The sequence below is a fragment of the Gymnogyps californianus genome, chromosome 1 (genome assembly GCF_018139145.2).
Source record: "Gymnogyps californianus isolate 813 chromosome 1, ASM1813914v2, whole genome shotgun sequence".
Classification (NCBI taxonomy): domain Eukaryota; kingdom Metazoa; phylum Chordata; class Aves; order Accipitriformes; family Cathartidae; genus Gymnogyps; species Gymnogyps californianus.
Window position 1 is genome coordinate 133,405,950 of NC_059471.1, and position 13,015 is coordinate 133,418,964.

At 39.8% G+C, this 13,015-nt stretch overlaps 1 gene segment (V, D, J or C); it reads right to left on the reverse strand.

Annotated features, from left to right (window-relative positions):
• Nucleotides 1-1,520: 1,520 nt before the first annotated feature.
• LOC127015711 (T cell receptor beta chain MC.7.G5-like) lies at nucleotides 1,521-10,806 on the reverse strand. The segment is given in 5 exon segments: nucleotides 1,521-1,666; nucleotides 2,410-2,420; nucleotides 2,737-3,075; nucleotides 9,832-9,915; nucleotides 10,800-10,806. Coding segments are annotated over 5 exon segments (587 nt in total).
• Nucleotides 10,807-13,015: the final 2,209 nt, after the last annotated feature.

The window sequence follows — 13,015 nt, forward strand, 5'->3', positions numbered from 1 at the left end:
GGGGCACAGTGGAAGCCAGTGGGAACAAACTGCAACAAGATAAACTCTGATTAGACATAACAAAAAATACTTCCTCTTGAGGGTCCTTCAGCACTGGAACAGATTTCTCAGGCAGCTTGTTAAATCTCTTTCCTTGAACATATTCAGAAATCATCTGGACAAAGCTCTGAGCAACATGATCTAGCTTTGGAGTTAGCCCTGTTTTGAACAGCAATTTGGATTGAGAGACCTCCAGAAGTCCCCTTCCATCAAAATTTTTCTACAAGTGTATGATTTTCATCATCTTGCTTTGCTGCTTTGAGATACCTAGAAAAAGCGTGGGTTTTTTTTTAATTTGTTAAAACAGGTCAGCAACTCCCCAAACCCACAAGTCTTTAGTTTTTTGTGTGTTGCAAAACAGAAACAGCAGCTGCACATGCAAAATCCATCTGCAGACTTCAGTAACAAGAAGACTGTGTGATTACATGAGAGAAAAAACCCACCAGCTTTCATAAGGCCCATATGTGTCACTATTTCTGTCCAGCTGTAATATGGTGAACGAAGAGCTGCACCCTGTGCCTCATCCTGAGAGGCTGGGGTGGTGTTGTGGTAAGAGAGGCTGATGCGTTATCAAAACGTTTTTTTGAGTAAATGTCAAACCGCATCCTGTTTTGCTAAAATTCAACTGCTGTTCCCTTAAAGAGATATTTTCAAGCACATTTTGACACATCATCTGCTCTGCTTCTGAGGTACTGTTTTCTGCTGAGGCCTTCAGAGTTATTTCCCCCTTCTGTTGATGACCCTGGCTATGCTAGACAGAAGTTCCCTTCAAGGTCTCCACTCTATGCATCCCACTCCTTCTGCCTTGCTATTGCGTTCCCAGATGTTCTGCTTCCAAAGTTCCACTAGCACTCCTCTATCTTGGCCTGCGTTGTTCCTACATCTATTTAGGATACATCTATACGTAAAAGGTATGACTCTGTTCTCTGTCTACTCCCGAGTGAGCTACCTCTGAATTACCAATTGTTTAACTTATGCCATAAGGTAATAGCTTAATGAGATACAAAGTGGATGAAAGATCTCCAGAAACATTCTCCAGGATTAGTAATCCCTTGGTTTTACAGTTTATGCTGCACAGAAATGGTGCCCACAAACACAGCTTTAAAGAACCACACTCTGGTTCCCCTTCCTCCTCCCCCACAGATTAGATTCTCTTCCCTTTTTCTGAGTTGCATCCTGTTTTCCTTCCTCCTTTGCTTTTCTTGGTCTTTCTTATTTTTCTTATTTTCTTATTCTTCCTGATTTTCCTTTTTTCTTTAAAGAGACTACATATTTTGATAATACTTCGTTGATTGTCTTGTGCAACATCTCCCTGGTGTTCTTTCCCTTTTTTTGTCTGAAACGGTCCCCTTCATTCTCACTACCTTGATCTCTTGAAAAAGATAAGAGACACAATACAATTGTAGAGAAGTGGATTTATATAAATATCAACTTTAAGACATCATTTTGTCCAAAGTGGTCTCCTGCACAGTTAGAATGAGTTAGGACAAAAGAGTACAGAGTAGAACTCTGTTCCTCTCCTTGGACCTAAGCATCAGCCCCATCACAAACATCCCATACAAAACACTCGTGAAAATGAGCATGATGTACACAAAATTCCCAGCTGTAGCACTTCTCCAATAGTTCTCTGAAAAGCAAGGGAGAAAGCAATAAATAAAAACCAACAGAGAAAACAAACATTTCTTTAGAAAACTTTACTAGACAAGGACACTTTTTTTTCATTCTGCTGATTAGGAGAACTTGTTCAGTGCTCATTTGGACAAGTTATAACTTGGCTGCCCTTAGCTGAAATATCATGTTAACTAGTAATTGTATTAGAATTTTCACATTCACATTGGTATGACTGATTAGGAATTGGTCTGCAGAATGAGAAATTGGGGGCATCAAATGAAACTGGATTTGGAGTCTTTCTCATGGGAATATAATTTATACTAATTCTGCAGTATATTTAAGGAGATAACGTGCTGTAGAATGTGGAGTCAGTAACTTAGCAAAGTGTTCTAACTGCTTGCTAGAATATCAACATAAATCTTTATGCTACAGGTAGGTCTGCTGCTCTAAGTAGTATTTTTATGCTGAAATGTTGAGTTCTAGCAGCCAGCCTCATGGAAGATTTCATGAGAGTAGACAGAATTTGGATCTTCACATCCATGCATGTGTATTCAACAAGAACATGAATGCACGTGTACACACATGTACAATCCTGCACCCATGCATATGGCATGAATAGCTGTGCCTGCCAGCAAAAGCAAACGCAGGACACATTAAGACACATACACACAAGACACATCTCTCTTTGCATACACAGGTGTATGTATAGATAAAAAAACCTCACTGTTGAGAGAGGAAAACATTAGTGGTTTGACTCACCTTTGAAGATACTGCAATCAAAAAACAGAAGAAAAGAAATAGGAGATACTATTTGAGCCCAGATATGGATCAGCACCTCTTTTAAAGTGCTTTATTTGTACAATCACTTGTATAATAGAGACTGGGTGTGGGAATGAGAATTACATGGCTTGTAGCAAGTTTGGAGAAGAACTGGATTGGATTCCTCTGCTTGGTCTCAATTTCCTGGGGACTGACAGATCTGGGTTAAGTGTAGTAGATTGGCAAGAAACATGCCTTCAGTAATGACTGCTTACTCTAGATATAGGATCCTACAGAGGATGACCCCCACACCCACATATATTTTACCTACCAGCATCACTGTAGATTAATTTGTGTATCGATTCCAGTGTTCCATTCTTAAAAAATTTGCAACGCACTCAAAACAGTTCAAAGGGTTGAACCATTCCTGGCCTGAGATCCTCAGTCGGCTGGTCAATGAGTAGGTACTCCCATTCCCTGTGAAAAACTCATCTGTCCCCACCCCTTCTGTCCTCTTAGCACCATTCACCTTCCAGACCAGATTCAGGTGGTCAGGGTAGAAACCAGAGGCCAGGCATACCAGTGTGGCCTTGCCCTTCTGTTGGATCTCTTGCTTTGATAGGGAAAAGATAGCCACAGCTGGAGGTATGATTTCATCGTTCTTCCCTGAAATGGAAAGCAATGTAGCCCAGAGCCTTCACCCTCATACATCTAAATAGTAGATCATGTGTTTTTTTTGTAGAAATATCTGTGTTGGAGACTGGATGCTGAATTCAAGATTCAATGATGTGACCTGTAGCACTGAGCATGCAGGATCATGATCTTCAGTCTACAAGACAATTATATTTACATTAAATTTTAATTGTCTTTTCAACATAGTATATACTAAATATGCCATGCTATATATGCCATTTAAATCAAAATCAATAGGTTACTTGAACAGAATGTGGCTCCAGGATTTAAAATATAAAGGTACAGAGTAAGTACAAAAGTTTTTCTCTGGACACTGACCAAGTAGCCGAGCTTACTAAAGCTAAGGTGATAATTGAAAAAAAGGATTTAGTTCTCTGGTTTGTTGTTTTAAGCTATACAATGAGCAGGGGGCAAACTGATCCTCTGCATTCATCCTCTATTGTCTTTATCTCTTTCTGTGTATGTTTGTCTCCTTAGGTCCTGAGTCAAGATTTTTCTGAAATTTCTTGTCTTATTTCACCTCAATCTCTCCTTCTCCTTATCCTACAGTTTTAAAAATAAAAATAAACAAGCAAACAAATTGACCTCCCCCAAACATATAACCTACAGAATCTTTAACCTGCAAAGTTTCCCAAAAGAACCAAGAGTGAATGTTTTGTTATTTAGCAAAGAAATAGTAGGCCATGTTTTCTTACCTAAGTCAGTCAGCTTAGTTCCTGTCACAAAATGTTGCTCATTTCCAGAGCACAAAGACATAATAGAGTAATGAATCCCACACCCCACACACCTGTTGAGCAAAATAAGGATTGAAATTGTGAAGGCTTGATTCTGTACTGCTAATACCATTTACACTCTGCTTGAGGAAAAGTAAGTGCGCTAGATCCCTGCTGTCTTCTCTTGGTGCCAAAAAGGACAAGAAGTACAAGTTTCTTAGACTATGAAAAGAAGCAAATGGTACTTCAGCTGTATTCCTCATGTCAATGTCACAGGACTTGTCAGCTCCATCATTTCTATTAAAACTATCTCCTATTTTTTCTTTGCATAAACTCATGGCAATGCAGAAAAGAATTGACATCAGAAAAAAACAAGGTTAAATGCTAGACAATAATTCCTCTTGCCAAAAGTCTGTTTGTCTGTGTCTGAAAATATGAATGCTTGAGTTTTGTGGTTCTGTGTGTGCATTATGTATGAATATTTCCCATTACAGAAACGTTCTGTGATATACCCTCTTTAGTTCAGATTCTTCCCATTTATCTTTTCTTACACCCTCATTGGATGACTTTACAGCATTATCTCCCACATCACAATTTATAGTTTTTCCTGATTTTCTTTCTCAGACTCATTTGACCATCTCCTTCTCCGCTCTTTCTCTTTCCCCATCTGTCTGCTAGGAATCCAGCGTATACATCTGAAATCTAAATAGCCAGAGCATGGTAGACAGCATAGAGATGTCATGGTAAAAATAACTTTAATGACTCTAAATAGTGCATAAGAAGCCAGAGTGAAAGTAAAAATGGAGGGTGAAATTTTGACTCTAATGAAATTAGTGGAAGCTTTATCACTCATTTCAATGAAACTAGCATTTTAACATTTGGTTTTCTATTTTCACTTTCTGGATCCAGTGTTACAGTTCGGGATCAACACTAGGTTGCCTGCACTTAACTTGAGAAAAATGGCATTTTCCCAGTTTTCATGTCATTTCTGTTTCCCTTAAAATGGTATCTGGGTCTTACCTTCTCAAAGCATAAATGCTGTCAATTAGGAAATGCATGATATCACACTATCTACAACTGTGAACTGGTTTTCCCCAGCAATATATTAAGTTTCACCAGAGCCAGACCACAATAGGTTTGTTTGCTCATGCACAAATGCACTTTGGAACCACAATGGCCATATGCTTACCTGTTCTTAAATGTGCTGTATTGCCTGGCTCTTTTCTCTCCATCTTCTCCTAGAGAATCCCAGTTAGGATCACCAGATTCTACTGTTTTAGGTCCCATCAAAAATTCCCTTTCTTTTTATTCCAGAATCTTAAAGGAAGTCTCTGGTATTTGCCATATTTCTTTCTTACATAGAACTGTTTAGTTGTGTCACTCCTCCAAAATGTAGTTTGTCTGCTCCAAAACACCTATCCCCAAGTTTCTCCCCGATTCACTTTGACCAAGCTCCGCCATAACCACTCTGAAAGTCTATGTGTGAGAACAAGATTGATGAGGATTTTTTTATAGGCTTGATAAATGCAGCCATTTTCACCAAATGTCCTTATAGATTATATTCATCTTAATGTGTTACAGACAGAGCTGGAATTATTTTTTATATTCCATTCTGCTGTGTTCTAGTCTACCCTAACTTTATAGAGCATGAATAATAAGGCATCTTGGGAAAAGAACCCATCCTCTGAATCCAAGGACTTCCCTCTGTGTTTACCCTCGTCACACCCCCAGAATCTTGCCCCTTGCACAACCTAATACACTCTTCTCATGATTCCCACTTGCCCAAAACTGTTACTTTTGTTCCTTCTCCAAGATACTGAATATTGGCAGAGCACAGCCTCACAGTGTAATTTCAAAACTACACACAGCTGTCCCGGGCTGCTGTCCAGTGATAACCATGTTAAACCTTCAAATACCATTTTTTTGCAAAGTAGTAGCCAAAAGTGTGCTGAAAAGAAAGTATATCAGTCTAAGTAGTAGTTGGTTATTAAATATTCTGCATTGTTTTCTAATGATGATTTGGATCACAGCATACAAACAACCCTTCATTTCTCTGTCATTAGTAAAGCACTTTATTGTCTGGTGCTGTAGTTTGACATCAATATCCTCACAATTTTTAGGAATCATGATATATATTGTAAGATCCAGTCTCTTTCATTTGGACCCACTCTCGCTTTCTTTCCCTCCGGCCTCCACATCTTTTGCCAATTCCTTATGAATACCTGTACATCCTTCCCAGACCTAATTCTTTTGCCTTATTCTTTTTCATGGACACACATTCCATTTGGATATGACAGTGGGAGATAGACTGTAGGAATAAGAGGGAATCATAACGATTAGTTCATTCTGTAGGCAATTCAATTCTGGGGAGAAGACTTGGTCAGTCACACAGTTCATTTCTGGTAGAATAGAGCCAGTAGACTCAGCGAACACCAAGTAGTCTCTGGGAGCTCTGCATGGTGCAGGTAGCATATATTCTTCCAAAATATACTTATCTGACTTGAGGTCTCTTCTTCTTTGGTCTTGTCTCATCCTTCTCACTCCCTTCAGTTTATTCCATTAAGCTTGCTTGCTTGCTAGCTTTCTCCACAGTTTTATTAATCTGACAAATTAACACCAAACTATCCTATTCACAGGGCAAATTTAATAACAGTAATTCAATTGGTTAATTTGTCCCCTTCTTCTTCACAGTCCCTACTATCTCCCTCTTTCTTGACCTATCTTTCCTGAAACACCATCTTTAGCCTTCTTAGTGAAGCTCTGCTGACTCAAATCCTTCCACTGCACTTTGTTTCTTACCTAGAACAGTGAGCCATGTTCCGTTTTCAAAATACAGTATTACTGCTGACCTTCATATACAAATTGTCTGAGGAGCTTGTTCTTTCTTCTTCCTCCTTATTGGCACAAAATTTCTATTTCCTAATTGACCATACCCAGAGGAATCCTGAAGGATTCCCCACCCTTGAAAGAGCTGTACTAGCCCCTGGAGATGCAGTATGCTACTTCACTTAGGTAATGTCTACAGGACCACAGGGAAGGTCCTGTTCATCCTTCCCTTGCAGTCCTTCACTCTCTTTACTTCCCTTTCTTTCAAGCTTTTAATCTGTTTTGATGTTAAGCATCCTCTTCCCCATGAACCTACAAATACTGCTTTTAGGCATGGGATTCAGCAAAACCCTGACTGTTAAGTGTCCCAGACAATGACTTTCTCTTTTTTAGGCCACTTGCCGTCATATATCCTACCATTTCACAGTCCGGGATACTGAAGTGTAATGACACAGCCTGACACTAGCCCTCATCCCTTACTTAATTCTGCAGAATTTTGAACACCTAATTGGAAATCCCTGACCCATGCACCCTCCTTCCTATGATTCATACAATGATCAGGTGTTTAACCCATAAAATCTGTTTTCTCCTCTCCCGTAATTAATGTTCTGCCTGCTTCAAGTGATGAGGGACCCAAAACTAGATGTCCTTTTCAAGTTAAAGTTTTATCATAGCCACCAGAAAGAATTCCTACTATACACATTTCTTGGGAGATGTTGCTTCAAATATGCAAATGCTGGCTCCCACAGGAAGGTCAGTACCTCTGGCATGTGCTAACAAAAACGTTTGTCAAGGAGGGTGAAAGAGAATTGACAGATGCACTCAGTTTTGCTGTCAGCCTCTGCTTATCACTCAGTGTAGTCACTGAGGTCTGTTGTCTGAAGTTGAGAGGGAAACCATAAGAAAACAGTACATAACTGTTCTAACAGTGCTAAGGTTTTGAAAGGTCAAGGACAAAGAAGCCTCCATCAACTCCATCTTCCCTCTCACCCATCCTCATCTTCTGTGATCTAGGAAACTTTGGACACAGGAGTTCACCAACTGGAAGGAGTGGGGAGCTCTTTATTTTCTGTTCTCAGGACCCTGGGACCCTGGCTTGTGCCAACAGATAATTGTCCCCTATTCCATGTCACACTTGGCACAGAACTTGCTCACCAACCTTTTTTGCTTCCTTCACTTCAGATTATATCCTTTTGTCCTTTTGTTTCAAATGCTGTTTCTCAAGTATATTAGTCCTTTGCTTGGATTTTCAGACAGCAGTCCTTTTCCATCAATCCTCCTTCTCCTTATAAAATACAAAATTAGAGCTCTTATTTGTCCCTTAATCTATCTTTCAATTCCTGAATAGAGTGTTAGTGCCTTGATCTGCAAGTTATCTCCAGCTCATGAGTTTTACTTCAAGAATCAAAGCATCTTCTTTCTTCTAGGTGCTCCCCAACTCATACCCTGTCTGTGTTTCTCTTTCTTTGTTTTTTTTCCCCCTTCTTCTGTATCTTTTTCTATTTCCCTGAATCTTTCAAAAGCAAAAATTACCTAGATGGTCTTTTACAATGATCAGGGAAAATGTGCCAAAATTATTTATGAAAATAACAATTGCAACTGTAAGACTGATCACCTCTCTCACTGATACAGAGAGTAACTTGAACATGACTTGACCAAAATAGAAAATATAGGTGTATAAAGAAATAATTGAAAGAAAAAAATCTTTCTGGCTTTCCTTTGTTTTATTTCAAACTTACTTTGTAAACAACATTTTCTTAGTTGTAACAGTCAGCTAGGTCCCTTCTGCAAACTGCAGTGGCTCTGTGTAAGCACAGCTAAAAATTATTGCTAAAATTACTAAAATCTTGCAGATAGAAGTCCAAATGGCTAAGATTGTTACTCTGTGTTGTCTGAGTTTGTGTAAAGGAGAAATCAACTCAAATTTCCTCCCTTAGTGGGGAAGCAAATGCTAAGAATTTATGTGAATTATTGAGGGACATTAAATTGTTTAGTTGAGGATATAAAAAATGCTCCTTTTGTTCACACCTTGTGAATTTGAGACCCACAAAAGCAGCCTCTCAGAAAACAGTTCTCCTTTTTGTTTGAAACAGCTGTGAGACTACATAAGTAATAGTTGTAATCAGAACACCAAATAAATTTCTTTGTTCAATATGATATTTTCTCCTGTTCTGAAATGTTTTGAGGAGATTAAAGAAGTGACAAGCACAGAGCAGGAAAAATTACTCCATTTTATGGGATTATGCCCATCTGTCCTCTAGCACTAAGAGAAACTTTTTTTCTCATAATGACATTAAAAAAGATATGCCAGGTTCCCCTCAAATCTATCAGATCCTTTTCAAAAAAACAAATGCATTAACTGACAGATGACCTCTAATCTATTCACCGAATATGTCTTCACTACCATAATGAGCCTGGTGCCGTCACCAAGCTAATCTCAAGTAAGAACACAGTGAGAGAAAAAACAGCTACCATGCCTCTCCTGAAAGGGTGTCACTTCTCATCTGGCTAGTGTTCTGTTCCCTTCTCTACCACCCTTGAATTCTGCATCTCTTTTGGCTAGAAATCAGCCTATTTTTTATTAGTAGGTGTGTGAGGAATTGCTTAGATGACAGATAACAGAAATGGAAGAGAGCTCCTCTTCTCACCAGTCACACAGGCAAATATAATGGAATATGTTCTAAAGCTTTGCCCCTTCCTGATTTTGCTGTACTTATTTTAAATAGGAATGCAAAAATGTTAGAATAGCTGTGTTGGTCATACTGAAAGGTTCTGCTAGACTAACATAATATGAAGAGTTAATGCCAAGCAAACACTGTAAGACTAATGAAGGCATGTAGTGGTTACTTTGCTAAAATACTCTTTTATCTCCAATACTTTTAAGTTCAGGTATCACAGTAAAATTTAAGAATCCTTTGTAGTTTTGTCCTACTTTTCTGATCTCACACTGGATCCAGATAAACATTTAATTTATAAATATGCTTAGTAATAGAGACTTATTTTCCTCCTTTACATCAGTAGACATGGATTGTTACAATTACTCTAAGCTGCCTTTTGCCAAGATAATAAATCATTTTAACTCAGTTTCCTAAATCAATGCTTTAGCACATTTTATTGGGTGTGTCAGCATTTTATTCTGTAATGAATTAATATTCTACAGTAAGAAACAAAAATACCTAAGGAAACTTACCAAGCACTGTCAGCTGGGTGCCCTGTCCAAAGTACAGTGGTGAGTTTGCACAGTATTTTGAAGAAGTACCAGAATTGTCTGCCACTAGAAGCTCTCAAGTGCACATAAAGCCTGTATGATATCATGCTATATCCTACCTTTCATGAGGTCACAAACGGAGAGGACCTTTATGCTCTCATCTGTGTTAGAAAATACTGTGCTTTTGCAGAAGAACATGCTGAAACAGATGGTATATTGCTCCAAGAGGTATTGTATGTAGTGAATTCAGCCTATCCAGGAAGTAGATTTTTCCATCTGTATCTGTGTTCTGGTCTCAGAACAGATAGTTTCAGAATTCAATCATCTGAGACACCTTCTGTAAATAAAAGCAGAAACAGTGAATCTCTCCCCTTTCTGTCATCACTAAGCTGTGCTAAAGAAGAGTTGAGTTTCTGGAACTCACCTATCTTGCACCTATTTCCCCTGACTTCCTTCTTGCCCAGTTTTCATACAAAAGATTTCTTTTTATCTTAAAAAAAAAAATTCCAGTGTCATGTATTTGTTAAAAGTGTAGGCTTCTTCTCCTTACCTAGTATTGTTACCTGGGTCCCAGGACCAAACTGCTGAATATGTATCACAATACTACAGAGACTTTCTCAAACTATACCCCTCCCCATAACAAAAATGGGAGGGAGCAATATGAACATCCCATGTGAAAAATCCAAGAAGATGTGTCATCCTGGGAGACAATCCCAGGGCCTGATGCTCACAGGAGACATTGCAGGAATGCTGATAGTGCTAACAAGTAGGTCACAGAATCCACTTCCCAAAAAGAAGTGGTGTAAATGCTGTTTTACAGGAAACTGGAAACTAGCCTGGACAACATCCTAAGAAGTATCCTGTTGGGCATGTTGCCAAAAGGATAATATAGGAGTGGAAGAGTAGACATAGTAGAGCTTCTTGTAGCCTCCTTCCTAGAAGTCACCTACCTGACATGGTGTTTTCTCCTAGCAAGAAGAGTGTTTGTAAACATGTTGAAATTACTATTTTTTTCTTATGAGGATATTGTATTCATTTCTCCTCATCTCTCAACCAGACAGAATCTTCCAAGGCTGCGTGTGGCAGAAGAAAGACATTGCATGAAGCAATATGGTTGGCATGTGGCTGCTCATTAATGACCACAAACCTGCTGATTTCTGTTCAGAGGATGACCTGCTTGAGACTGTCCTGTAATGGTGGAAATATATATAGAACGGTGATGGACTGAGCAAAATGTATTTCTACACACAAAATCTGCAGTGAAGTCTAGATTAGACATCCTCCCATGTGAAGATAAAGAGGAATGTTGCCAGGATTTCGTCACAGGACAAAAAGATTTTTTTATGTGGGTGACTTCTGGTTATCAGGAGGAGAGGATTCTCTATGTTTTGTCCACATGTTCTTGCTGGGCATACTCCTCAGGAGCATGATCTCAGAGTAAGCTTCAGAGTTTATCCCTTCTCAGGGAGTTTTCTGTAAAGGTCTCCCAAAGAAATGCGTCACTGTCTCACCAGTGTTCCCACAATGGTTGAGCTTCATACAAAACCAGTGCTTCCTTCAGCTCTACCACCAGTGGTTGAGGACAAACTTTTGAAAATGCAAGAGTCTGTGCTTATACACACTGAACTTCAGAACATAGATAGTCTTGGCTGTGTTGCATGTCTCTGTATTGCAGAGACATCTGGAAAGACAGAAGGGCTACTGTACTTCTGTATGCAGAGTTGTACTGTGTTATTTGTCTCCTGCGACCCACTACCACTCACCAAGCCAGTCTTGTATTTATATCTGATGAGAAACAGGAAGGGGAGATGGCTGTGATAGGCTGAAAACTAGAGACACTGACATGGGTATAAGTACATCATACAGATGTTAAATACTAGTAGGAAGCTAAACAGCACAGGTGCACTAATGAGGGAGAGTGCAGAGTTGTTGTCATGGGGTGATTTACGGGTAAGGTAGTCACAAGAAGAAAATACCACTCAATGACATAGAATCTGAAATGTATTTAGTAAGCGGGCTGGGTAGAGTGAGTAGATAGCAATTCCTATTCCAAGATTTCTAGCATGTGCACACACACACACTGTACAGCAAACACATCAGTCAAACCCCCCAGTGCAGCTGTGGCCAGCACCCTGGACTCAGGTGAACAGGACGGTCACTCCAACCTAAGTCCAGGCTGGTCACCTGGATTTTAATGTGGACCTCAGGCTCAGTCTTCTACAGTATTGGACATTTGTTATTGTGTTTGTCTGGAGTCTCAAATATTTCTCTAACTTAGATGGTTGGCATAAGTCAACATTGGCTTTCCTAGTCATGCCACACCAGATTGATCTCTTTGACTTTCTCCATATCTGAAGCCAATTAGCATTTGTTACCTGGGTGACAATCACCTTCTAGCCTCCCACTGTGTATGTAACAAGGGTGTAAAATTTTTAACAGTTTTGATGGATGTAGTCTGGAACTCTCAGGTAGGCCTCCCCAGTAACAGTGATCTGTGCTTTGTTTCTCAGCACATCTTGGAATCACCTAATGAGTGACAATAGGACAGATGTAGTCAAAGTCTCATTCTATCTGAGTGGTATTTTCAGGCAGGCTTCACTCTGTGATACTTTCTGTTAGAACCTGAGTGTGCCTGTAGGCATTAATGTGGCCAACCACCCTCATCTGGGCTCTCCACCCTCTGCCCATGGGCCCAGGATCTCCATTTAAGCTTAGACCTGGGCCTTCAATTCTTCCCTGATCTATGTTGTAGGTGTACCTGTATCCAGCCCTGTCTCTGATCCTGCCTGCTGAATGGACCCTGTACCTATGTTGTAGGTAGCTTGTCTTCTGGATGGACCCCTCATATGCACATCATAGCTCGTCTCCAGCCGTGTCTTTGGTCCTGTATCTTGGATAGACTCTGAACCATGAGTCCAAGTGACAGCAATGTGCCCTTGTGGCAAAGAAAATTAATGGTATCTTGGTCTGCATTAGGAGGAGTGTTGCCAGCAGGTCGAGAGAGGTGATCCTTCCCGTCTACTCAGCTCTGGTGAGGCCACACTTGGAGTCTTGTGTCCAGTTCTGGGCTCCCCAGTACAAGAGAGACATGGACATACTGGAGAGAATCCAGCAAAGGGCCACAAAGATGATTAAGGGACTGGAGCATCTCTCATAGGAGGAGAGG